The 25942-nt window shown below is 44.7% G+C and overlaps 1 protein-coding gene across 2 annotated transcripts in view; it reads right to left on the bottom strand.

Annotated features, from left to right (window-relative positions):
- Positions 1–2: 2 nt before the first annotated feature.
- The window catches only part of gish (casein kinase I gish), a 40086-nt gene continuing 14146 nt past the window's right edge, over positions 3–25942 (bottom strand). Inside the window, exons 3-10 of one of the 2 annotated variants that reach the window (XM_089543982.1) lie at positions 21763–21943; positions 19251–19399; positions 15281–15515; positions 14017–14187; positions 13349–13494; positions 7820–7903; positions 5636–5874; positions 3–3801 (exon numbers count right to left, since the gene is read on the bottom strand). In XM_089543982.1, coding sequence (XP_089400108.1) covers positions 3753–3801; positions 5636–5874; positions 7820–7903; positions 13349–13494; positions 14017–14187; positions 15281–15515; positions 19251–19399; positions 21763–21943 — 1254 coding nt within the window. In that variant the 3' untranslated portion in view covers positions 3–3752. The remainder of the gene's footprint in view (positions 3802–5635; positions 5875–7819; positions 7904–13348; positions 13495–14016; positions 14188–15280; positions 15516–19250; positions 19400–21762; positions 21944–25942) is intronic. The other variant, XM_089543983.1, reaches the window with a different exon arrangement.

The raw sequence follows: 25942 nt of genomic DNA, 5'->3' as shown, positions 1-25942 counted from the left end.
GCAACGTTCTGCATGCTTTCAGTTTATTCTCTCACCACTCACACAAAAAGCAGAAACGGCCTGGAGTGACTGAAGTGCAGTCAACCAAACTTGTCCTTGCAAGGGAAAGGTGGAAGGAAAGATGGTTCTACCTAACTTTCAAGCAATAGAAATATTGTTCAGCATGAAAAAAAAAATGCACGGGGAAGTGGAAAAAAAAAAAGCCATCTTTCTGCCTACGATTTCACCCTACAGACTGATTATCACAACAGCTTGCGCGTATGTGTGTGTGTGTGTACAGTTTAGCAAGACGTTTCAGTACAAGGCTAACCGTGTTGCGTGAAGTGATGCAGACAATGGAGGAAAATGTGCCCTCAGAAAAACTTTTGATCTGGGTTCCATCTCCCAACCACTTCTCATGCCCCTAACACTCCCCTTCCCATACATCTTTGGCTTGCCACACAGACTACATAACGAGCACTACAGCGAGGAAACGACAGCAGCAACATCACCCAAGGCAGCCTTCTTCAAAGAGGAAAATGCATTGAAACCACCACACTACTCCATGAGAAGGAGGGGGGTTTAGAAGTGTGCCACAGAAGCCTGGACAAATCAACACCTCCTTTCAACCCCTTTAGCACAGTGAGGGATTAAAGAGAACTGGGTGTTTAAGGTAGCACAAAGCATCCTACCAAAGCCAGGCACTTTTCTCTTGTGCAATCCTGTCTCCAGAGAACATCCAGCAAATGGATTCTGAACCTGCTGGCTGGTAAGCACTTCGAGCTCGAACAGCTATTGCAAGTAATGCTGGAATGAATGCCATGAAACATGTTGAAACAGCCACATCAGCACTACCTGTAGTTGGCATTGCAGTGACTGTCAACAGCACCTCGCTAAATATGCGAATGCAGAGGTTCTACACAGCCAGTTCTGCCAGGACCTGCTGAATGCTCTCCATCTCTCTCTTTGGAGGGGCTACTGTGGCTATCTGAGCTTGAGATATCACATCCACCTATAATAGTCAATTCGTCTCCATTTAATAATGTCCATGGGGAAATGAAAATGTCATGCTAGGGCAGCGCTGTGTCCCCCCCCCAAACCACGGGAAAAAAAACAAGTTCGTATAAACATGTTCCAAGCAGCTAGTAGTGCTACTTAATCCTCGCATACAAGAGCACAGCAGAAATGCGTGCACACATACCAGACACAAATGGGACAAAAAGAAACAAAATCCACCGGTATTGCATTGTTCCAAGCTAGAAAGATAATTCAGAAATACATCATGCAACCAAGGCTAAAGTGGGGAGAAAAAATTGAACAAACACAAAAGCATAACAGGCATTGTGTTGCACCAACTAGATGCAGCAATCCAGAAAAAACAACAAGCTCAACACACGCACTGCTCATCACCTGTTGGATTGAATTGTGCGCAGTTCGAAATGGGTGGACTCGAGCGAAATGAAGGGAGGTGAGAACAATACATGCTTACACACATCCACAGAGGTAAACAAGTAATATACATATGGGAAAGCTGTGTGCATGAGATCAAAAACCATTCATTCCAGCAAAACAAATGTGAAAGAAAAAAAGGGGGGGGGGGGGGGGGGGGAGAGAAGTAAAGCAGGAAGGCTAACTCAGAAATGACGTGCAATAATCCAGCGAGAGTAAGCAGCGCGTCGATAAAATGACTAAGTACCACGGCAGAAATGACAGTGTCACCATGCCTAAAAAGGTAGGGCAGAGAAACAATCTTGAAGACCGCCGTTCTTTTTATAGCCTCGCCATCAGGTGTAACAATGTTTTTCCTCTACATTACTGTAGAGGCAACAAATGGTCCGCACGCAGACGACTCAAGCCGTCTCTTCACCAAGAGTGCTGTGAGAGCAGACGCTAACAACTGTGCTCTTAACATGCCCAGAAAAAGTACAAGAGGAGTAAGGGGAGGGGGGGGGGGAAAAGCAGCAGCAGCAGCATCTCTTGTTCCACCTATTATGTTTTTTATGTACAAGGCAGCACAGATAAATGTATTATACACAGGGAAGAAAAAGGCGCACTCAAATAGGGCGGTCACATGCATGGCATCAGCAAAGGGGGAAAACAGTACCAGACAACAGGGGTCACCCTGCTGGCTGTAATATTGTAATAATCAGGACATCACTCCTGTCACTAAGACCTCACTATTGGCTCCAACACTTTTCCAAATCGTCTCGCCTTCTTTTCTACCCGATTGCTACAAGACAGGGGAGAAAAAAAATCAAAAACCTATGTAAACAAAGCAATAAAAATGAGAAAAAAAAAGACTGGTATACATATATATATATTTATATATATATATAGAAAGACATTTCATCAGAGAAGAAAGAACAAACTATTCTTTACAATTTGTACACTGTTTGTGGGAAACCACACACACACACACACAAAGTATGGGATGTCAGCAAGTCTCCACTGACCCCCTGCTTCCTACTTCCACTGCGAGCACGACCAGCAAGCTCCATCAGACATGCACAGCTTGTCTGCCTTCCCATCCTGCCCCATGTTTGTGTCCAAAGCACAGTCTCTTTCTATCTCTCTCTCCAACTGTCTGCACATGACTGTCCAACACTCCCCACATTTGCACCACACTCGCATGCTCACTTGGCCCAAAGGCCGAGGTGCCCAACAACAGAGACAACGCTCAGTTTTACTCGGTTGAAATAGCAACTTCTACTCCCCTGCCTTTGGCACCATACAACAGGGGCCGTGCGTAGCATGCGCCACCGGGCATCTGTCCGATGGCACTGGACAGTGCGAGGCCCAACGCGGGGTGACACCTGTGGCGAAAGAAGGGGCAGCAGCACTGCAACAAAAACCTAACTCGCCAGCGAGCCAAAGTTTCCGTCAAAACTACAGAATGCAACAAAGGAGCAGAAAAAAAAAATCAAATAAACACAGTGTAGGTCTGCACTTCTTGTACAAAAAGCCCACATCGCTAGGAGGTGGGTGGACAGTTCACGGGGAAACTGCCGCCCAACCCAGGCTGTGTGTGCAAAGGCCTACATACAGTGGGCTGCCTCAGCTGCATCCACACAAGTATTAAGAGTTGCCAGCATGGTGCCATGCGTTTAGACCATGGGCTCTCCCTAGTGGCAACAGCTGTGCTGCAAAAACAGTGCCGAGGCTTATGAGCACACCGCCAAGCGGTGGTACGCTCACCTGCACAAGACACTTCGCAGCTCACAAGAGTAGTACTCATTCATGGTATTCAAATTGACAAGACATAACTCGAATAACAGGGTCTGGAAAAAAAAAAAAAAGAAACCGCTTAATGTAGGAAAAGAGCCCACCTTCCAGCACAGACACTGCACTACAGACGACCTTACACAGTTGGGCCACCGCGATCACCTCCGGAGAAAAGAAACCTGCCTCCCGTTGCTCTCTAAGCAGCGCCCTCAACATGAAGCCACAGGGGAGCGAGGAGCAGCCACCCTTGGATGCATTGCACACGATGTCTGGCACAGCTGCAGTGTGTGCCCCTTTCGACCGACCCAGTTTTGAAGGAAGAGCAACCCCTTCCGGCAGCAGTTCAGGTGGTCTGAGAGGTGGTGGTGGTGGTGGAGTAGTGTCCCGTATAAATAGTGTCCCCATCAGAAGGCCGAGGAGGAGATGTGCGGCGCGGTGGCTGCTGTGGCATGTGGGGGGGCAGCACAGGGCACACTCTCCTTGGAATCGGACGGGGACGTCCAGAGCAGGGTGGCCTCCTGGTCCGGGGTGGCCGAAGCCGCCAGGGCCAGTCACTTCTGTCGTCCTATCTTCTTTTTCTTCTTGAAGAAGCAGCAGCACCTGGGGGGAGGAAGCAGAAGAGCAAGGCTCACCCTCACAATTTTACTTGCTGCACAGCTGAAATAATAATGAAACAAGGAATGCAGCTTTAAAATTTAACACCATATAGAAAAGGCACGGACAGGACGGACACAACCCTTATGCTTGTAGGGATGCACTCCAACTGTAGTTAGCTCCCCGAAACGCACTCTTCTCAGTTTGGTTACTTTAACTAACAGGGGAGGGCGCTCGCGGGGAGCGACGGGCTCTCTTCTCCTTGGGACCGGGAAGCTCGCGGACAATTCGCGAGCCGCTCCGCTCTTCGCCGCGGGCGCCTCGTGGTCGGAACTTGCTCCCGCCACCTCGTCCCGTCCGGCCTCGGAGCTTTTCACCTTGCCCTAACGTGGGCGAACGTTCGCTCGTAACCGTGCTGGGGAGTCGGACATCCTTGATTCCTCAGTGTATTTTGTTGCTAGCTGGCGTTATTGTTGTTATAGCAATAAATGCCTTGTTTGTGTCAGCCAGTGTGTCGTTCCTTTGTTCCCGCAGAGCAAAGCCCGCCGTGGTCGGCGAGCCCACAGGGTGGGGTCCGCGCGGTTTTGAACTGAGTCAGCCGCGGTTAAGCGGGGAGAACAGAATTATCTCCCCTATTTTAAAACCCCACACGCTTGAATGCGAAAAAAAAAAAAAAAGAAAGACCCATCAATGAGCAAAAAAAACTGTGTATGCGTAAACAACAAATTTTCTGCTTACTGATCAGATGTTTTCCAATTTCATTCAGCTGCAAGTACAGCGTTCGCCCGTCCTTGCTTTTTCTATGTGGTGTTTAAAGCTACATTCTTTGTTCCATTTAATGTCTGACCAACTGGGCCCCCCATTCTACACAGTTATCATAGCTGAAGCCACAATATTACACTGGGTAAAGAGCAAAGTAAACAAAAAGAGGCCAAGACTGACTTAATTATGCTGCTTCATAGGACGGCACCTCAAGTTAGGTGACCTTTTGAATGACCTGGATGTGGAAAATATACATATGCAATACAGTCCTTACTACAAAAGCAACATATTAATTCTAAGCAGTTTGCAATTTCTACTCATCTTTTCCACATAAGGTGAAGATGGCACAGTCGTAGTCAGTCACGCCTTGCTAGCACAGATTACAGGAATGCAATCTAATTTTAAGCAGGTTCAATGAAGCTGCAATGTTTATCTTGCCTTGTTCTTTATCTCAGTCTTTTGCACAGTTACAGTGTCAATTCTAACCAACTTGCCAAGCTTTCTGTCCTCCAGAAATGGCTGCACTTCTGCTGTGACAGCAATCCTCACAAGGTGGACAATGAAACACTGTAAATGCAACTCGCAAAATTCTTAAGTATTCATACCCGAACTGCATTGTACTAAAGCCTAAAGAAAGTAGGACAACCTAGCAACACATTATGTAAAACTAATACATTGTGGTCAGCGGCCGTGGCAGTCGAATTTGAAATTCTAGAGGCCTGTATACTGTGTGATGTCAGTGCACGTTAAAGAACCCTAGGTGGTCGAAATTTCTGGAGCCCTTCACTACAACAACAACCCTCCTGTTTCCACAGGCTCCACCATATCATCGAACTCTACTAGCTTGAAAGTAGCCAAATTCAGTTTCGGCTGAGTATAAACCCAAAATGCGCTTTGGGTTCAGTGCATGTGCATGAGTAACGCTACTTTTATGGGCTGGACGCAGCATATGCCAAGGTGGTTTCTACGTTGTATTTAGCTCTGCCACACTTTGCCAACACTGATGCTTGGCAGACCTTGGGTGTCGCTCTGCAATAATTTGCCACGCGTGTGTTGCATGCATGTGAAGGGGTCTCACTTAGTGTCCGAGACGACCTCTACTTCGACAGGCAGGGCGATGGGCGTGTTGGAGTGACCCGTGGTAGGGTCATCATTGGCCAGGTCCCCGTTGGTGGACGAGACCACCTGTACCGAGCCCTGAGGCACACCGCCAGCTCCGCCCCCTTGGTGTACCAGCTTCTCGGCCAGCAGAGTGTTGCCTGCTTGCCTCGTGTTGCCCCCGCCCTGGTCCAACCAGGCGTTCTTCTGCGGGTTCGACTGCAGGCACAACGCACAGGCACCAACGATCACTGTTTATCCAAGATTACAATATTAGGGAGATTAGGCTACTTCTACACTAGTGAAAGCAGAGTTTCATGGAGGTACATATGAATCACCACCTAGGATTCTGCCCCACCAAGCAACAAGGCAAGAAAAACTTAGCAAGGCAACAACAAATAATGGTGAAAAAAAAAGATGCTCACAAAACATTGTTATGGTAGTCTATTAACTCTTTTCCCTACCATGGAGAAAACAACGTTTCTGTAGGTTTCAGTTTTCCTGCAAAATCTGTTCCATTTAAAATTATACAATATATGATAACAAAGCCAAATAAATGTGCTTTTTCGGCACGGTGTTGGAACACACACACTCTTATTTGCAAAAAACTGGTTTGTTGAAAAAAATTGAACCAAACTTGTAAAGCTGCGCTTGCATCTAAAAAAAAAAAAAAAAAGATGTTAGTAACTTTATGAAACGTTAAAAATGTTTGGCATTCCACTGGCCACTACCTGCGGAAAGACTAGTGCTATCTCTAATAGTATTCTTGCTACAAAACAATAACTGGAAACCCTATAGCTGGGCACCGGAGTGTGGCTGCCCGTGTTCTAGGCGGGTTTCCGTCGTCGTCTCTGTCAGAATTGAAATTCGATGAAAAGGCAGTATTTTAGAGTTGCTGCTGCTCGGGTCGTTGATTATATCAATCAGAGGAAGCGGAATCCTGGGGGGAGGGGGCATCAAAACAAACTTCAGTTGTCTAACTGAAAGCCAGGTAGATATATGCAACGTGGAAAGCTCCGAAGTGAAGTGGCGAAGTAGTCATTAGCGGGCAATAAGACAGTACAGAGTCTTCAGAGCGCATAAAAAAAAAAAAATGCCGCCTTGTGGGTTGAGAGAGAGAGAGAAAAAAAAAACTGCATCGAAAACGAAACTCCAAATGCATAACTACAAACCAGATGCGCAGCGCGCCATTAAGCAACACAGAAGGTTCCGAAATTTGTGCTCTAAGTCATGCTCAATGGGCACAGTACGATAGGTTTGCTGTGAATCTGGTAAATTCAGATGACTACCGTTATGATCCACGAGCTTCTGTACCTTTTTCAAAGACAGCATACAAGAGAAATACAATGATGATAGGGTAATAGGTAATTACACTCCAACACTTACTTCCACAAAGAACACAGCAGAGGACCATGCCTTCTACCACACATACAACAGCAGTGACAAACTATCAGAATGCACTAGTGTGATAAGAAACATGACTGAAGTGACCCACAGTGCGGAGATCAGCATTCTAGTTATAGCATGTTATGTGGAAAACAGCAGAAAGAAAGACCAGGAAACTTAGCTAGGACTGTGAAAGATTCACAAGAACCAATTCAGCACAGAGCGAGTACGACTATTACGAGAACAATGAACATAACATTACTCAAATATGCATTACTGCAGTCTCGGGCACACGAACAGTACCAAAAGAATTTGCTGTGACAGGAGAGAAAGGTAGACATCCAGAGAAAAGCCGCAGCTCAAGTCCTTCATCCAGAAATAAAAATAAAACATGCTACATACAACAGGTGTTAGAAAAGACCAGCAGCATTAATTAGCAAGCCAAGTTTCCCACACAAAGCGAGAGAGAGAAAGAGAGCAAGCAAGGAGAGACACACACCATGACTGCCACAAACGACCTCGCCAGCCGAGATCCCCAGATTGTGCAAACTTGTCAGCTAGCATGAGCAGTTTACGAATTTAATATTATTTGTGCTCGAATGTCAAACAGAAAACAAAATGCATGTGCTGCCGAGGGAATACAGTAGTTCCATGCAGTAATCTCAGAAAGTCTGGTCAGCTGCAAGCATTCAGGGCCAGGCTGAAGACAAGATGGCACAGGGGGATTAAGGGGAGGACTCAAATTTTTTTTTCTTTCTTTGCTCTCCGACTGCCTTACCCGGGCATTGGTTGTAATGTGCCTTTCTCTGTTTGGGGAAACGATGACCTCCTGTCCCGTCTGCAGGGACCCGACGGGGGTTGACTGAAATGGGGGCAACAGAGGCAGGAAAAAGAAGGAGGGCAAAGAAGAGGGAAGGAAAAGGGAGGGGAATGTCTTAATCTTGCTCCGCACACAGGATGCAGCAACATTTTCACTACACTAAAAGCACCAGGCCACAGAGTAAATGCTACTGCTATGACGGACACGTACGCCAGCCAGCTGAACAACTATATAACAAGTTCTTTCCAATAATACCAATGCCCCACTAAAACAGATGCCACAGCCAGTCATCTGCTCATTTTTCCAAGCCAGAAATTGCAGGCAGCACAGGAATGTCAACCTCAGATGACATGCTCTTGGAGAGAAGGTATGAAGAGGAGACAAGGCAAGCACAGGTTTTAAGTCTTTCCTTTATATTACATGCCCTGCCCATGCCAGTTTCTTCTTGATTTCAACTAGAATGTTATTAACTCACATTTGTTCCCTGACCCACTCTGCTCTATTCCTGTCTCTTAATCTCAAACCTATCATTTTCCCTTCCATAGCTCGCTGCGTTGTCGTCAATGTTGAACCCTTTCTGTTAACCTCCACATTTCTGCTGCATAGGTGAGAACCGGTACAATACAGCTGTAATACAATTTTCTCTTGAGGTATATTGGTAAGCTGCCATTCATGATCTGAGAGCACCACCCAAATTCTTATTCTTCTAGTTATTTCACACTCATGGTCTGGATCTGCGGTCGCTACCTGGACTAACTACCACTTCCAACTCCTTGCAACCAATCGTAAACAGTTATTCTTTTCAGAGACTGCTCACCATTAGTTCAGTTTTCCCCCTGTTAATTTTTATACCCACTGTACTGATTTGACCGGCTAGGCTGTTGATCATGCGTTGCAATTAGTCCCCCGAGTTGCTTAGCAAGGCAATGTCATCAGCGAATTTCAGATTACTAAGGTATTCACCATAAACTCTCATCGCCAACTGTTCACAATCGAGGAATCTGAATACCTCCTTGCATAAACAATGTAACCAGCAACGAAAACGGGAACACAAGAGGAAGTTTGATCCACACCAACTAGCCCGCATGGTTAACCTCCGTAACCCTTTCTTACTGAAATCTTGATATTATTTTCTTTATGGAGGACTATGAAGTCACAATAGATATGCTCCAGCATTTTTGCTTATGACTCTCTCTTGTGCACCCTAGTTCCGCAATGCCTGGATGCTGCTGAGGTTTTGACCGAGTCAAATGCTTTCGGGTAATCTATGAAGGCTACATACAATAGAATCTCTATGATACAATCCCAGTTGATACCAACTTCGGGACGACACAATTCGTAAAATGCCAGGGCCAGGGTGTTCTGTGTGCAATGAGTAAAAATTCAGACGTCACCCCCCACCCCTGAGAGCATGATAGGAATGTGCGAGTAGCGACTGCACCCTCCAGCACCAGGTACTTGCTGCTTGTACATCGCCAACGGTGGGGTCACCAGTCCCGCGATGTGCACCGCGAGTAGTGAGAAGCAGTGTGCGGCTCGTACATCACCAATGTTGCCGGTCGCGCGGAGCGCACAGTGAGCAGCGGCACGCGACCAGCACAGTGCCAATGTCACGAGTCAGCAGTGGCGCACAGCCGTAAGTAAACCCCACCAGACAAAAAAAACAGATCTGCATCAATTCTACATGCAAATTTTGTTTGTTTTGGATGGTAAGAATTTCAGGTGATACGAATATTTTGCGCCACCCCATGAGTTGCATGATTGTGATTTTACTGTATAGAGGTTTGTCATACTCTGCGCATTTCTCTATGTGAACATGGGTGTATAGTCAAGTATCCTTTACGAAAGCCTGTCAGGTCCTTTGGCTGATTGAAGTCTAAGGTTGTCCCCAAATATATTAGCAATTACCTTTGTAAATACCTGGAAGGAAACAAACAGTAATACCCTAGTCAAATGAGCCGTCTAACTACGGCTACTGAACTTAACTGCAGTCATCGCAAATTGCCGTCCAGTAGTATCACTGCCTTCACTGCTGCACACCACCGTGCCGTCCTCATCAAGCCAACACCTCTACGGCAGTGACAGACTAGCGTGCTAAGATTTGTTGTTCTCGTAAGTAACAATCCGTGGGATATAGGAATGTCAGTAATTATACACGGAACTTGAGACTACTAACATGCTTTGAATGCGACAGCATTATTTTTATTTATTATGTCTTCCTTTCTGATGACACACCTACTCATAAGCATACAGTCATAAAGCAACGCATATACTAGGTTCCCCTTTGTTTGCCAAGAAGCAACGTGGTATTGTGGCCTATGGGTTATGAGACCGCCTCGCAATCTGAAAAGTCCTGGGATCAATTTCCCGCATCTTCAGATGAAACGTCGTAGCAATGAGAACTGCAATATAAGAAAGCTTCTGCTCACAGCCGCACAGCAGCTGCTGCTGGTGCAGCACAGCTCACCTAGTCTGCTTGTGTGTTAGCTCCACTGCTAAGGCATCGCTGAGAGTAAAACCATGGCATCAGTAGAACATCTACTATAGTCAACTACAAAGCACTGTTCGCTGTAGCTTTGTAGCGAAACAAACTAGGCCTAGTGATGACTAAGGAGTAGAACACTGCCAGACCACCACCGTCCGCCGTGCTTGCACGTGGCACTATTGCGGTAAGCTTGCGGATCATCTTTTTGACATGGCGCATAGAAACACACTCTTACAATAGCTGAAGTGAAAGGAATATAAATGGTCGTGCATACAACCAAAGTACAAATATGATGCCACCAGTGTTGGCCGAGCGGCCAAGGGCAGCACACCAGCAAAATACAGGACACTGAAGACACTCTGGCATGATGGCTGAAAAGTGACAAATGGTGCTGTTTAGCAGTGAACAAAGTCGCTTCTGCCCCATTAGCCAAACATACTAGCTGCGCTTAGGTACCGTGCTTTTCCGTTCCTGGTGCACGCAAGCAAGTGCACATCTGCACTGCTCTGCACTGCCTCCACAGTAAAGCAGAGCACGATATCACAATATCCTGGCAGGCAACTTCCATTAGTACAGATACCTGGCCACACTCTTCCAATACAAATTTGAAAAAAAAAAAAAATCAGTAAAACAGTGGCACATATTTCTTGGCTATAAAACAACTATGAATCCCCAACCCAGCTTATCGGACAAATGCTTGCCCAACAGTTAAAAATGGCAATTTTGCAGCCACTATAAACTAGCATTCTCTGTCATGTTTACTTGCCATGACCAGCACATGAAAAGCAGTGAACTCAATGTGGGCCCATAATGACGCCTGATGTTCCAGAACTAGACACACTATACAGTAAATGAATCAGGCATCTAAGGATGCTCTTCTACCCACACTTTACAATGGCGAGGGCGACAGTTAGTTTAATAGACAGATTATCAGTGCATTTCGCTAGAAGCTTTGTACAACCAATTAATCTTGTGCTAAATGAGGATTTGAGACTAGAAAGCCGCTAAAACTGACTCCCTGTGAGCTGTGCAAGAAAACAAGGAGTGTAAAACCAACCACAAATGCTATATGCCAGCAGGACTACCAGAGGCCTATCTGATGTGTGGCCACTAAAATGGCAGCAGCAATCCACTGCCCTGCCGCTGCTTCAAGCTCTAGCCACTTAGCTGAACTAATCCAGCAGAAGCCCTAAGTGACAAACCTGGCTGGAGTTTTCCTCGTCGGAAGGAAGCGCATTCCTCAGTGCCCTCAGCTGCATAAAGTTTTCCGGCTGAGTCATGCATTGCGGCATAAAGAACAAGAAGGAAGAGACAGCCACGCAGTGGTGGCGGTCAGCTTTTCGAACAACGCAGAGCCGACATGAGATGTGCAAATTCACTCAGGTGACCTACCCTGGCAGGTACAAGAAGGCAGTCTTGCTTATAATTTTCACAAGAACACCAGCATCAACATTTTCTTCAAGCTAAGTTCCAATCATCAGTGACCATGCACGGACACTGCAAAACTTATACATTCTTTTCACCACAAGGCAACCCTTCCAAACACACCTGCTGAGCTCATCACAAGACATACCATAATGTCAGCCCTCAATGCTCTCTTATTTGATGAGCGTTACATGCACCAATTTGCAGTTCAATTAAATCAACAAACCCTCCAACAGCCTCATCTACCTATATGAGAAGTACTAGGTTCAACAATGCATGAAATGTTCTCTAATCGGTCAAATGTAGCTGCAGCCTATTGCAATTAAAGTGGTAACTTTTTTTTTTTGGCCTAATATAGACACGAGTGGGCATCGCTATCACAACCAGCCCATTCTCCACCGCTGTGAAAGGCGCCACCTTGGATTTGAATTGTGATGCGAGGTGGTGTGGACATGAAGAAGTCATGACTATGGCTCAGATACACCCTAATATCACTTGCAAGTGGAACATGAGGAGCGGCAAATTTCACAATTTTTAAAGCCAGATTTTAGCAGAAAAGTTATTTTTTTAAACTGCACAAATTTTTTGGACTGTTCGATTATTCGAACCATTTTCCAGGTCCCGCTGAGTGCGAAATCTCGGTCAACAAGTGTACTTGACATTTCTCTGAACATAAACTTCACAAAAAAGAGAGAGAGAGTGCCATTTGTCATAATTAAACCTTGTCTTGGTATGATGGAGCCTATATGAATGCATTGGGCCAACAGTGACACATGTAAGGGGGACACTACCCTAAAGAGTGAACTTTTGATCTGCTTGTTTGGTTTCACTGAAACTTGTCAGGCTAGTCTTTATCACTGCTGGGACAACGATGACTATGTTTGCTTAGGCAAACTACAGTTTGTAAAATAAGGGTAATTTTCCTAATTTTTCATGTTATGTGGCCTTAGGAATGTTGAGCATAGAACTGGGGAATTATTTTCCTTACTTTTGTTACAGTATTTTGAAAGAATGCTACCATATAAAGAATGCCATTGGTTTTGCACTTTGCGCTTTTTTTTTACAAGTCATTTTTTAGTACGAAAAGAAAAGAGGTAAAAATAGGTGAACTGAGCGCAGAGTTGTGTTCCTCACAAGATTTCGCTCCAAAAAGCCTGCTACAATACTATTACCATTCGGTAATATTGCAACGACAGTTTTCCCAAGCTGGCAGTTTACTGAAAACAGAGGAGATGAGAAAAATGAACTCACTTGATTGTGAGTCACCCCACTTTATTTTCAGCGCTACAATGTTCAAGGAAAGCCGCAGCAAAAATTTGGCAGAGATGGTCCCAACAGTGTTAGAAACTAGCCCCAAAAGTTTCATTGAAATCTAGCAAACAGTTCAAAAGGTCACTTTTCAAGGTAGTGTCCCCCCTTAGCTATTTTTCTTATCACAAGCTGCCCAAAGAAAAACAGTGGCGAGTGATCAACAGATTGTGAACCACAGAAGAAGTGCATCTGGTTTTAAATGGCCAAAAATAGCACTGCACTGCTTAATTCGTCGGCAATAGGAATCGCAAAAGAAATCGCCTCACCATCTGTTTGCCCGTCCAGTCAAATTCCCCGTCATCCACATAGCCCTTGCGCTCAAACAAGTCGTGGAACATTTTCCTCAGGTAGTCGTAGTCGGGAGTCTCAAAAAAGTCTAGCCGCCTGACGTACCTCAAGTAAGTGGCCATTTCTGAAAATGGATTGAGCCAATTTGAGAACTGACAGCAGGCATCAACAGAGACTGAAAAAAATAATAAAAGAAATAATAGTGGCCGAAAATTTGCAAGCAGACAAGCACACATGCACACACACATCTGCCCAAGGTGGCAGTCTGGGCATGTTGGCGATTCATGATGGAAAGGTACAGTGCGAACAAAGGCACATGGGACACGAGCGCTCGTGTGTCCCATGTCTCTTCCTTGTGTCCTTGTCTTTCTTCGCCCTGTACATTTCCAGCATGAAACACATCTGCCATGCCTTTTGTTATGACCTAGAAAATATAAACTTCATGCCTTTAGCCATGAAACTGCACATATGCCCTGGAATGTCTCCATGTGCAAGTTTGCAACAGTCAAACAAATTTTATAAAAATGCACCTGGCGTATAAACTGAGTAGTCGCAACACTTCTCGGCAATTTAGAATTGCAGGTGCCAAAAATCACACTGGGCCTCCACAGCCCAATGGGAACTGAAGGTGGAGATGTGAACTCACCAGGATAGCCATCACAGAGCACCTCAATGGGGGTGGCCCGCTTTGTGTCACCAATTTTCTGATAGCGTTCCTTGAGGGTGTCTGCCTTGAGGCCCTGCCATGGAAGGCTGCCCCTCAGGAAGTACATGAACATGTGTCCCAATGCCTCTAAGTCATCCCTCCGGCTTTGCTCTGCACAAAGAGAACAGCATGGGCCAGTGAGAGAGCAGCACAGCAAAAATATTAAAACCATCACATTTATGCAAATATAATGATACATTTTTACTTCAATGACGTTTCGGGTCCCATACGGGGCCCTTGTTCACAATAAGGCTGTCACAGAAGAAGGGATGGTTATATACACTTCAGAATCTTCTGCAATCTTTTCACGTAGATATGATGTTTAGCGTGTTGGCCGTTGTCTGGATGATTAGGGATCCTAGATGCAGTCTTGCAGATTGTCGCCAAGATTTCCACATCACCCCAGCCTATCTCGTGGCCAGTGGACAGCACGTGCTCTGCAACTGAATTTTTTGCTGTGTGCTTGTTTCTAATGTCGCCCTTCCTTCATGCGCCGCTGGAAGTTCCCGGTTTCCCCGATGTAGATGGAGGGGCAGTCGCTGCATTGTATCTGATAAACAATGCCAGGGAACTTGGCACGTGGTAGCGGATCCTTTGCGTTGACCACATCGGCTCGCAGCTTGCTGGTTGGCACGTGTGCAATGTGCACTCCGTGTTTACGGAAAATCCTAGAAAGGGCCTCGCTGATCTGACGCACATAGGGAATCGCAGCACGTTTTATCTTTTTTGTCAGCTGTGTTTTGTCAGCGAAGCGCGCAGCAAAAAATGCTGCTGCAGAGCACGTGCTGTCCACTGGCCACTGGAAAGAAACCTATCTGCAAGACTGCATCTAGAATCCCTAATCATCCAGACAACGGCCAACACGCTAAACAAGAATCAGGGCACGCTACATCATATCTACGTGAAAAGACTGCAGAAGATTCTGAAGCGTATATAACTATGCCTTCTTCCGTGACAGCCTTATTGTGAACAAGGGCCTCGTATGGGACCCGAAACGTCGTTTTTCATCTTTCATCTTTCAATTTCCTTTTGTAAATAATCATTTGACGTTAACATCCCCAGATGACGAAGCTTCTGAGAACGAAAGTGCACACCTCAATTAGCCTGGCTACATGCAAACCTGTGGGTGGATGCCTGAGAAAGCCATCTCCTTCTGACTGTGCCACTTTTGCAAGATGACACTGACAAAGGGCATTCGCCTCACCTTTGCCAAGATGCGTGTTGATGCTCATGTAGCGGGCTGTGCCTGTCAGGCTCTTGTGTTCCCGGTAGGGAATGTGCTTGTTGGTTTCTGGGTCAATGTACTCCTTGGCCAACCCAAAGTCAATGATGTGGATGATATTGTGCTTCTTGGTGGACTGCCGCCCGATGAGGAAATTTTCGGGCTTCACATCCCGGTATATAAGGTGCTTTGTGTGCACATACTCGATTCGATGAAGCTGAAAGAGAGTTAAGATGCACAACTGTTAAGACGTCTTTTCTTTCACCCATAAAACATACCAACAAAACATATTCGAATTTGTCAGCTGCACTTCTGAGTTAACCCTAACCATGACCACACCACCGCTCGTCCAACGAACACTAAAAATGATTTTTTTACACTTTCCATTTGCACCTAATTTCCATTTGAACTAAGAGTGCAGTTCAAGGTCTTAAGACCTCATCTGCTGCTCCTCACTAATGCTCACATTTTAACGAGAAAAATACCTTCAATGGGACAGTTTAAATGTCCCATGCTTAAGGGCACAGTAGGCCTGTGCATTTTGAGGCATTTTTAAGACCCATTTTCTCAGTAATTGTACCACCTAGCTCAATCGAGTGTTTTATTGTATTCCCCACTCTGGCCCCTTTTATCTGAACTAGAATAGTGGTTTTGCAGCGAATGTTTAATGTTCCATAATTGTTTTCCAAAGCCATTTTTTTTTTTTTTGCTCCCTTCATAGAATAAAACTCTTCTAGAAGAACTACAGCACTGATGACCACCATTCTAGTTCAGTAGCTTTGCATCTCTATGCTGATAAAGCTAGAAAAAGTCCAGCTTTCTTTAATTTCTTGTTTTTCTAATAACTGGTCAAATGTAACAAGAAATGACATTTCGAGCTATTCAAGGTCCAAGACGAAAAATATTTCCTTCACTACTTTGGAGGAAACAACCTGCACTAAAAATTCTGTTTCGTAGCCAGTCGCAGTGCACTCAGTACCAGGGTCAGTTTGACACTTGTTCCTTTGTCAGTTCGCTTCTGCAGCCTCCATTGTGATCTGATTTGCACCTCTCTCAGTACACTAATTTCAACGATAGCCCACTTCACGCAATCATAGCACGATATAGCACCCAGGTGATATCCTTTGCCTTGCTTGGGTGGTCCTCGAGAATATCATAGGACGTAAACTCAAGTTATCCTGTTGCCACTAAATGTGAACACTGCGTCCAAGATATAAATCGTAGATGCACACTTGAAGGAAGGTACCGTATAAACTTGTGTAAGGGTTGCAATTTCTTGCACGGTCTTGACAGGGTGCGGCCCTTACACGGGACTGGCATTTCCCCCCCAAATTTTCTGCCTAAAGCAGAGCCCCGATCATGCGTCCCTTTTTAGTGCTACGACACGCATTTTTTTTTTGTGACCAATCAGCGCAGTCCCGGCGAATCCTTCAAATACATAATCCACTTGAAGTATGGATGATAGCACACACACCTGATGATCGGCATAAATTAACCGCTAAAAGGAAAACAGGTTGCTAGATCAGTTACACGCAAACATCACGTGACTAAGTTAAGAACAAGATACATCACGTGATTCTAAGTTAAGAACAAGAACCTCTGCAGCTCTGGCACTCGACTGACCAACGGTTTGGAGTGGCACGCCATGCGTGCGGGCCATGGCCGCCTGGCCTGCTTTTCCCCTGCTTCACAGTTGAAGGCTTTGCAGAAATCAATTATACATTCATTTTAATGTGAGGTTACTGTGCGATGGTGAACGGGTAACATGGCTGGATTCTTTTATAGCAAACCATGACTACAATCAAAGCACTTCCGCAGCAGCTTCGATGCTAAGCACGCGCCACCACAAAGAAACGCGCCGCCAGCGTGGGTGCGTGCCATTCTAAATTTTTGCGCAGCATAATGTTTTGTCCTTTCTGGTGCGAACGCCGAATGCACAAGACAAGTTAGTAGCGCCACTGCACCACATGTATGCGGTTCCAGGCAGAGTCCGGCACACAGGACGACTCATGCGTGGTCGCACAGGCAGTTATTGTCAATCAGCTCCCAGCGCAACATACCATATCCTATGCACACATGAAGCGAAGCAATTCTTTTGGCTGACTATTTATTTATTTATTTATTTTTCAAATCACCACCTGTCAAGTTGGGTCTTACTGAGTATATGCAGTATTTGGCGCACATTCTCAGATTGTCTGGTTTGGCTTTATGTTGTTTAAAGTCCCAAAGCGACTCAGGCTATGAGGGACCCAGATGTGATTAAATTATTCGTAAGCATTTTGTGTTAATCCGTGGAGAACCCTTTTTGAGAAGTTCTGATTGTACAGTTGCTTCAAAGCAGACTTCAGGGCACGAAGAGCTGATTTGAGCAAGTATTGCTCAAATAACTTGCTATCTATTACCGTCTCAAGTAAGTCATATCAGTGTTGACGGCATTGCCAGAAGTTTCCTTTACTTAAGTCTACACAATGCAACACAATCAAATGTTATAAAAGTACCGTATGTGCAGTTTACTATGCAACATGCAGCAAAATTAAAACCCGCTTGAATGTCCCTCTCAGTTAACAGTTACTAACAGGATAAAACAAGGCATCTACACCACTGCCTAAGAGTGTCGAAGCTTCAAGCAAGTATTACCAAATGCAGCTAGTATGTCACATTTGCAAATGCTTGGAAAAAGATTTCTTCAACGTAAATATTCCCACTGAAAAAGGTTAAGGTTAAAATACTGTGCTTTTTCATGGTTATTCACAACAAAATGACAATACATATACATTTTATAAAATATTCTACCAGCGGATCACCTTCATTCACTGGTTCTAGCTTACACAGCATAGTAGTATTGCTGCTATTTAATCAGTTTTACTCGTGCACTTTGCAGCGGCAAACAGTTATTTACATGCTCGTGCCAAACTAGAACACAGCAGGAGTGCATTTAATGCTGCATAGATGATGACTACACCTATCCTCTGTCATTACAGTCACATAAGTACTGCATATTAACCCTTTCATGCATGGCTCGAGAGTGGAGAAGTGCACGTCTGGTCAGTTGTCGGGCATGGCCAACAGCATTTTGCCTACTATATGTGTAGGAAAAATTGCACACCATCTGGCTGTAGTTATTGAAGCCTACAAACTGGATATTTGGCTTTCCTTCAGAGGATAGCAGCACCATACCATGCAAAAATTTTTGATCACGTGGTTTTGAGGGCCTGAATGGCTGCCAAAAATCGCAGCATGACTTCCATTCCAGCAGGCATGCTGCATGGAAAGTTGTTCAACGACTTCATAGAAACCAAACATGACTTTAGTGCCAAAGACAACTATGTGCCATCTTCAACAAAGACTGCGTGCTGTCTGCAATAACAGAACAATAAAAAAAAGGCAGAAGGAAGGCAGTATTTTTGTGCAAGACATGCGAGAGGAATCCTGGCCTCCACCCAGGAGTGTGCCTCGAAAGGTATCACTCTAGAGAAATTACACGAAGCCCTAACAAAGATGAAAAAAATTCTTTATATAAGCGTTTATAACCAAATCATGATGTTGCACTCCCTTTTTTGTGAGAGGCTAGAAGGCCTAAAAGAATGATAAGCAGTGCAATAGCCACTGGGGAATGTAGACCTGACCGGAAAGGGTTAAAAAAGATACACTACCAATATTCACTCTGGGTGCTCTTGTTTTTCGCCTACTACTTTTCCATCTTTGTGTCCATACATACAACGGACGGTCAGAAAGGCATGGGTGCGGTTTATTTTAAGGCAACCTGGGTTTACGTCTTGTTTTTTTCTGTGCTTGGATAGAACATATAGGCACTAAGTGAATTCCAATATTAAGAATAAAACACTGATGTGTAAAAAGAAAAAAAGATCCAGTAACAAATGTTCTGGAAGGATATTTTCTTGTTTTTGCACAAATAACTGCACAGCCGACAGGGACCACAACACCAACTCACTAGCTGAATGGCGGTAAGTAGGACTGTCTTCAGAGAGAACTTGCGGTCACATAGGTCGAAGAGGTCCTCTAGGCTGGGGCCCATCAGTTCCATGACCAGAGCATTGTACTTGCCACAGGGGCCAAAATAGTAGACCTTGGGGATGCCTTCTACAAGAACGAGTGTGGGAAGGGGCAGAGAGGCGGCAAAACAGGTGTCAGGCCAGAGATTTTCAGAAAGGTGATGGCAAAGTATGCCAGTAGCACACAACATGTGAATCAGGCATCTTTTCTGCAAACTGTGAGCTAAAAAACGGTAGCATGTCAGTCCCTTGAAAGGTGCTGCATACTGAGCTTACTGCCAAGTTTCGCATATGAAAATGTCCTATTAAGATACGAAGGTATGAGCCCACTTTGAATACTCAACATTTTTGGGAAAACAAAAAGAAACACACTCTTAAAAGTATCTTTCATCAAATACCCATTCACTTCTGAACCAACTGCAACAAAAATTATGCTTCTAATTAACACTGTTCCAAAGATATAGCCAAGGTTGTAACTTCTGTGCATCTTGCAAGTCAGACTTTTGTGCAAGGTCAGACTCACGTGCTGAAATGTTTGGCAGTGAAATGAGGCAATCGCTCAAGAACATGACATCTATGCAGCAAAATCGCTTTCTGTGCAACCTGAAGACTTTTGTTCCTGGTACATGGGCGTCCGGAGGGGGGGGCAAGGGGGGGCGGCTGCACCCCCCTGGAAAATCACTCACTCGAACCGTGAGTGATGGCCGCACGCCAGGGGCGGTGGTGCGCTCAGTCAAAAGGGTAAAAGCAGCCCCGCATGGTCACATCTGCGAAATGCCGCGTCCGGGCGTGCGTCGTTCCGCCGTTTTCAAACCACGCCATCGTTAGCTCTACTGAAGGGCGACCTGTTCCAGACATACAGCGGCACCGGCGAGCATGTGTTTCGAGCCGCCTTGAGATGGGTGTCTGTTTCTTTGATCTCTAGAGAGATAGCGACACGGAGGCAGACAGTGCACGGGGCATCTTGTTTTCGCCTATCGTTACGCCGGTCACCGATGAATTCTTAAGGAGGGAAGGTAAAATCAGCCGTGTCCACCCCCGCTTTGTCGGGCTGCTCAGGGGCAAGCGGGCGATGAGTTGGCGCCGCCGCCGCTCGCTGTCTCCTCCGATCCACGGGTAGCGCAGTTCGGTAGAAGCGCCGCTTTCAGAATCTCCGGCAAAGGGGATTAGCTGCTTTTGTTCACGGCGACGCAGTCTCCCGAGGCGCCCCCACACCAGCGTTCTTTGCGTCTTCTGCGAAAACCAGCGCCTTTGGTCAACGCAGCCCGATGGCGCCTGCCTGGCTCGCCTGTCACCTCTGGCTGGGCCTCAAATCACAACAGCGCCCATGTACTGTGCGTGTCAGTGCATGGTAAAGAGACCCAGGTGGTCGACATTACCCGGAACTCTGTACTACTCCATCCCTCATAGCCTGAGTCGTTTTGGGGCTCTGAACCCCATAAAAACACAAAAACAAATTTTCCGACTGGAGTGGCGAGTGTCCCTTCCCCTCGGAAGTTGCGCGGCGTTCCTTTCACCCCCAAAGTGCGCATTCGGGGATACTGCGGCAAGTAAGCCCTTGCACGTGTGCGCGCCTCTGTGTTTGTGCTTGGGTGTTTTTAGTGGCCGGTTGTCAGCGAAGCTGAGAACAACCAAGACAGCGGACGAGAAAACGACGAGCGGAGAGCAGTGTGTGTGCGGTTGCTCGACTGTGCGGATGCGCAAGCAAGATGGAGCGAGGTGTATGAAGCTGCGAGCGTGCATTTATCTTGTAAATAAGTTTTCGTTGTATATATAGTCATCTTTTGTTTTCAACGTACGCGTTCAACAGTTTTTCCAATCAATGTGTATGATGAGTGTGCACCGAGAGCGTGTAATGAAGCACAGAAGTGAATTTATCACACGTGTAATTACGCAATTCGCCCAGAAAAATCCGAGGCGCCTACAGTTGCTGTTCAAGGAAGACTGACTGAGTGACTGTAGTTGCGTGTTTGTGAACATATTGTGCTGTGTGCTGGTCATCAATCCGGGTGAGTCGAGAACCCGTATGCAGCAAGACTGAGCACTCTTCTCCACGAAGTGATATAGCATCTTTTTGCATTTTTATTAATTTTAGTTGTTTCTTCGTTGATAAACTCCAATGTACCTCTCCTAGCCGCGCTTTAATTTGCTGTTTGTAATTTTTCTTTCATGTGTGCATTTTGTTTAATTTTTATTTATATATAAATAAATAAATTTACTCCACAAATAGCGCCTTTCTGCTACGAACATACCCCCCCCCCCGGGGCACCAACGGGGCCCCCCCCTGCAAAAAATTCTGCGGACGCCCTTGTCCTGGTAGCACACTGTTCAGGCATAAGCGTAAACGTAAGTGAAAGCAACCACATGCACTGTTTCTCATTATTATGGATCAAATAAACCAGCATATCTATTACCATACAGCAAATGAGAGAATAAAATAAAGAATCTTACCATTGTTTCCTAAAAGCTTGTAAAACCTGTATTCTAAATGTAACTGTGGAGCCTTTGACTTCATAGGTTCCTGATGAAGAAGGGATAACAGGGTAGAAAAGAATAAAACATTGATTACAGAATGAACACTGACATAGTCTCCTGGTGCCTTCATGCAGCTAGCAGTCCAACCACCAGGGTGCTAGAAGAAAAAAATTCAAACTCTCACTCATTGTGAATGCCGAAGACTTCAAGCCACCATTATGATCAAGGAAACAGCTGGCAGTATGCTGTCTCTTTCCACTTTACATAAAACCTTGAAGTACAACATTCCAAGGGCACTGGCGATTTTGACAGGATCAGGACTATCAGCCCCTTCGGGCAAGAGGATTTGAAAATGAGTAAGAAAAATGAAATTCCTTTTAGCTATTTCACATCAATACCACTCCATAAAACCATGCCTACAAACCGGCACACAAAGAAATGGAGCACAAGAACAAGGACAACGACAGGCTTTATCTCTCTTTATGTGCTGGCTATCGTGTAGGCGTGGAAAACAAACTAGACCAGGAACAAATACTTGCAAGTATGCAGAGCAAATGCAACCGCTGAAGCAGCCATGACCATGTGCGCACCTATACCCCATTAATATCATAAATTACTTGCCATTCATAAGCAGTACATACTCCTCTACTTAACTCCTCATAATTATTCAGACTTCATTTTTACTCCACTGCATCCACTGTGGATAGCATGCTGGTTCCGAAATGCCCCGATTTCACTACGTTTTCCAGGAATACTCGAATCGAAATTCCTCTGAAGAACTACCATACAGAAGTGTACATTACAAGTCCTAGCAGTGAAGTGGTGGCATCGTCTGGTAGCTGTTGTGGTGACTGTTTGTTGCCTAACAACTGCAATCCTGAGTGAAGCATGGCTTGTTTTGCAGTCAAAACAAGTGCAGTTCTCACCCAAGGAATCAAAAACCTTACTTCTGCAGAGTAAAAATATCAGAAACAGGGCAGAAGAATAGCTCAGTCGCTACCCTGTCCTGCTACTGAGTGTGGAGTTTCTAGTGTGGAGTTTCCAGTACAAACTCGATCTCTGTGGGCCATGTTCCGACGGTGACAAAATGCAAAAACAGTCATTTTTCAAGACCAAAGTGGCCAAAATCGATCGGGAGCCCTCTACTAAGCCACACCTCATGCCCACAATCCAACATAAACAAATAAAAATCAATTAATCAACTAATCAAGCATTCACATTGTCGAAAGCAACTAATTCATTTAAAAAACGTGCGATCAGAGCCGATTGTTGTATGCTAAGCAATTGGTTACACCAATGCCCCATGTGAACTATTTTCTACTGTGGCAGTCCCTGAAACTAAGCCAACTTGTGCTGAAAATGCCTCGCTATAGCAAATATTTCATACCGTATGCACAATCCAATATAAACAACGCACTCTGAATCAACAATCCTGAGCATGGGGACAATGTACAAAGAGCCATTCTCTCATTCAATGTTCGTAGCCAAAATTTTGCCAGCGAATAGCGAGTACAGTTAAAATTCATTGTCTATTTTCCTGTTGGCAGACACCGTTTGAAATTCCTGTCTGCTAGCATGAAACGACTTATGGAGATTTTGCACCCGAGACAAATCCATTGGGCTATTCCATTGGGCTATTTCCAACATCTAGCACTGCAAGAAAAGTAAGCGGATAAATAAATAAAAACAAAAGTTCAGCAGAGAAGCACAGCAATGCCAGTTACTACACAACTTGAGTGGACCCTTCCATATACAGAAGTGTGGATGCGTGCCTAATGTCACAAAACGTTACGGTGTGTGCTCCCTTGTTCGTGTGTTTGGAACAAGTGAACCGAATCCTGCTGCACAGGAAGTGTGCTGCCACAGAACACACACAGAAAACGTGGCTAGCAATGTGGCTGGAGAGAGAGAGAGAGACGGAAAAGAAAAAGTCAGGAAGAAAATTGCAATGAACGTCGTGCCACGGTGTCACCGCTCCTGCTGCATACTGCACACTGCATGCATTACGTTTCATAGACCACGTTCATCGTACTATGTTGCACTATTTCACACTCTCTTCCACTTTGGGTCACAAGCCCTAAAAAATGCACGATACTTAGAAAAGGTTTCATTTTATGTAACAGCTGCCAAGACCAAAAGGAGATAGACAGGCTTTTACATTTGCGTGGTGCTTCCACATGCATTAAAAGCCTCAGCTTTATGTTGAAGCATTATGAAACTTGTGCACTGAAGAAGGGGCAATGAAGAGCTGTATTGTGCTGAGTTTTGTGACACAAAGGAAACTAAAGCCATAATTTGCTAAGAACAAGGTTTGTTTAAAAGCCTTTAAGATATTTTAACTTATTTATGATCCTTGCTTCGTTCACAAAGCTAAAAACAGATGAACTTTCCACAAGTGAATTCTCTTCTAGGAGCAAGGTGGGGTAGAAAAGGATGTGTTCATAGTAGAATAAGAGTAAAATATCTTTTACCTTAGTTGGTTGAGCTCTCAGCAAGGGAATAAATTAAGATTTACTATGCACTTCCCTCCATGTTTCTTACATGAAGGTTTATCCTGTTTTGAACGCAAGAAGTTGTGTATCGGGAGCGTGTAAACCAATGCGAAGATGGCATAAAATTACTTTAGTGAAATGTTCTTGGCGTGTGTGCAGGCCTTCCATTCTGCTATTGTAGCTTATGATTTACTTCAGTATTCCATTTAACCTGCTCCGATCTCTCAGTTTACACTGTACTAAATGCAATTTTTGTAGGGGATCTGTACTTTCTTTACTTCCTTCTTCCAAGCTTTTGCAGCACATAAGATGGCTTTTTCGTTTCCATCTATATCGACATGTCTCGGGACCCAGCAGAATCTAACTGTGCGTCTTTGTGTAGTGGCTTTTTCTATGTGGCGAGCGATCCAACTAAACGTTCAGCTGCATTTCTGATATGTAATGCTGTGAGTAAGCTAGGGAATCAGTACAGATAACATTGTTTCTGATGATCCGATTTATTATTTTGCCTGTAGCTACACAGACAGCATAAAATCTGGCAGTAAATATGGATGCATAGTATGGAAGCTTACTATTGTTTCCCAGTTACCTTGCACAACAAAAATGAAAGGTTTAGTTTAGTTTAGTTTAGTTTATGGGGTTTAACGTCCCAAAGCGACTAAGGCTGAGCATATAGCAAAAAGATGAGCATATAAAGTTGTGTGACAAATAACAAAATGTTTTGTTAACTCTTCACTCATTTTTAATAAGTAGAAATAACAGCATTTCATCTTCAATTGCACTTTTACAAAGAATACAAAAACTTCATTGCAGACCATGAATCACTGCACAGGATTCCCCAATGTGCTCAAGACAATACGCAAATGAATTTTGTGTACCGAACAGTTTTGATTATGAAAAGTTGTGGCAGTAAATGTGATGCTTTGGAAGCATGAGCAGCAGCTATGCCATGATGATAAAGTATCGCAAAAAACAGCAATGCCCCACAGCACATCTCATTCTGGTCCGAGTTCATTCATCTTGACTAAGGTGAAGCATCGCCATTTCAATTTTCACTGAAGTGCCATGTTGGTTTTGATAACGTGGACAGGTTCAAAGATGTCAAAACTGCACTCAAACTGTGCACCACTCAAGGCATCTAGAATATTATGCACTAGGTTAAGAGCTGGTGATACCAAAAGCACATGGCAGAAAAAAGAACAGTTTCCAAATTATTTCGCACTGGCATTTATCTATGGTCAGTTGTGCATACACATACTAAAAAAATAATTATAATTCCTACACTTTTTAAAGCTCAGTTTTGTCAATATAATACAGAACCTTATCCAGAAGAAATGCAGGAATGCATCAGAACAGACACAATAAGCACCTAAATAAACAGTAATGCTTCTTCCCTTGTTTCAAGTTACGACTCCTATGCAAGCCAATGCTGGTAAATACAGCTTACAAGGAGTCTATTCAATGTCCTTCTGTTTCATCCAAGTTAAATCCCCCTACATAAACCAACTGGTAAACAATAGTTTTACACAGATTAACTACCAATTTTCACACTACCAAAGAACCAGATCCCAAAAGGTAGCCAAAGTTTCACGCCATTTTTAAACAAAACTTTCAGCTTTAGCATTACAGCCAATAACAGCAAGACTTCCTTGACCACAGTTTAC

This window comes from Amblyomma mixtum, chromosome 5, assembly GCF_055824585.1.
Source record: "Amblyomma mixtum isolate Tamu chromosome 5, ASM5582458v1, whole genome shotgun sequence".
NCBI lineage: Eukaryota > Metazoa > Arthropoda > Arachnida > Ixodida > Ixodidae > Amblyomma > Amblyomma mixtum.
This window is presented reverse-complemented; position numbering and strand designations above follow the sequence as displayed.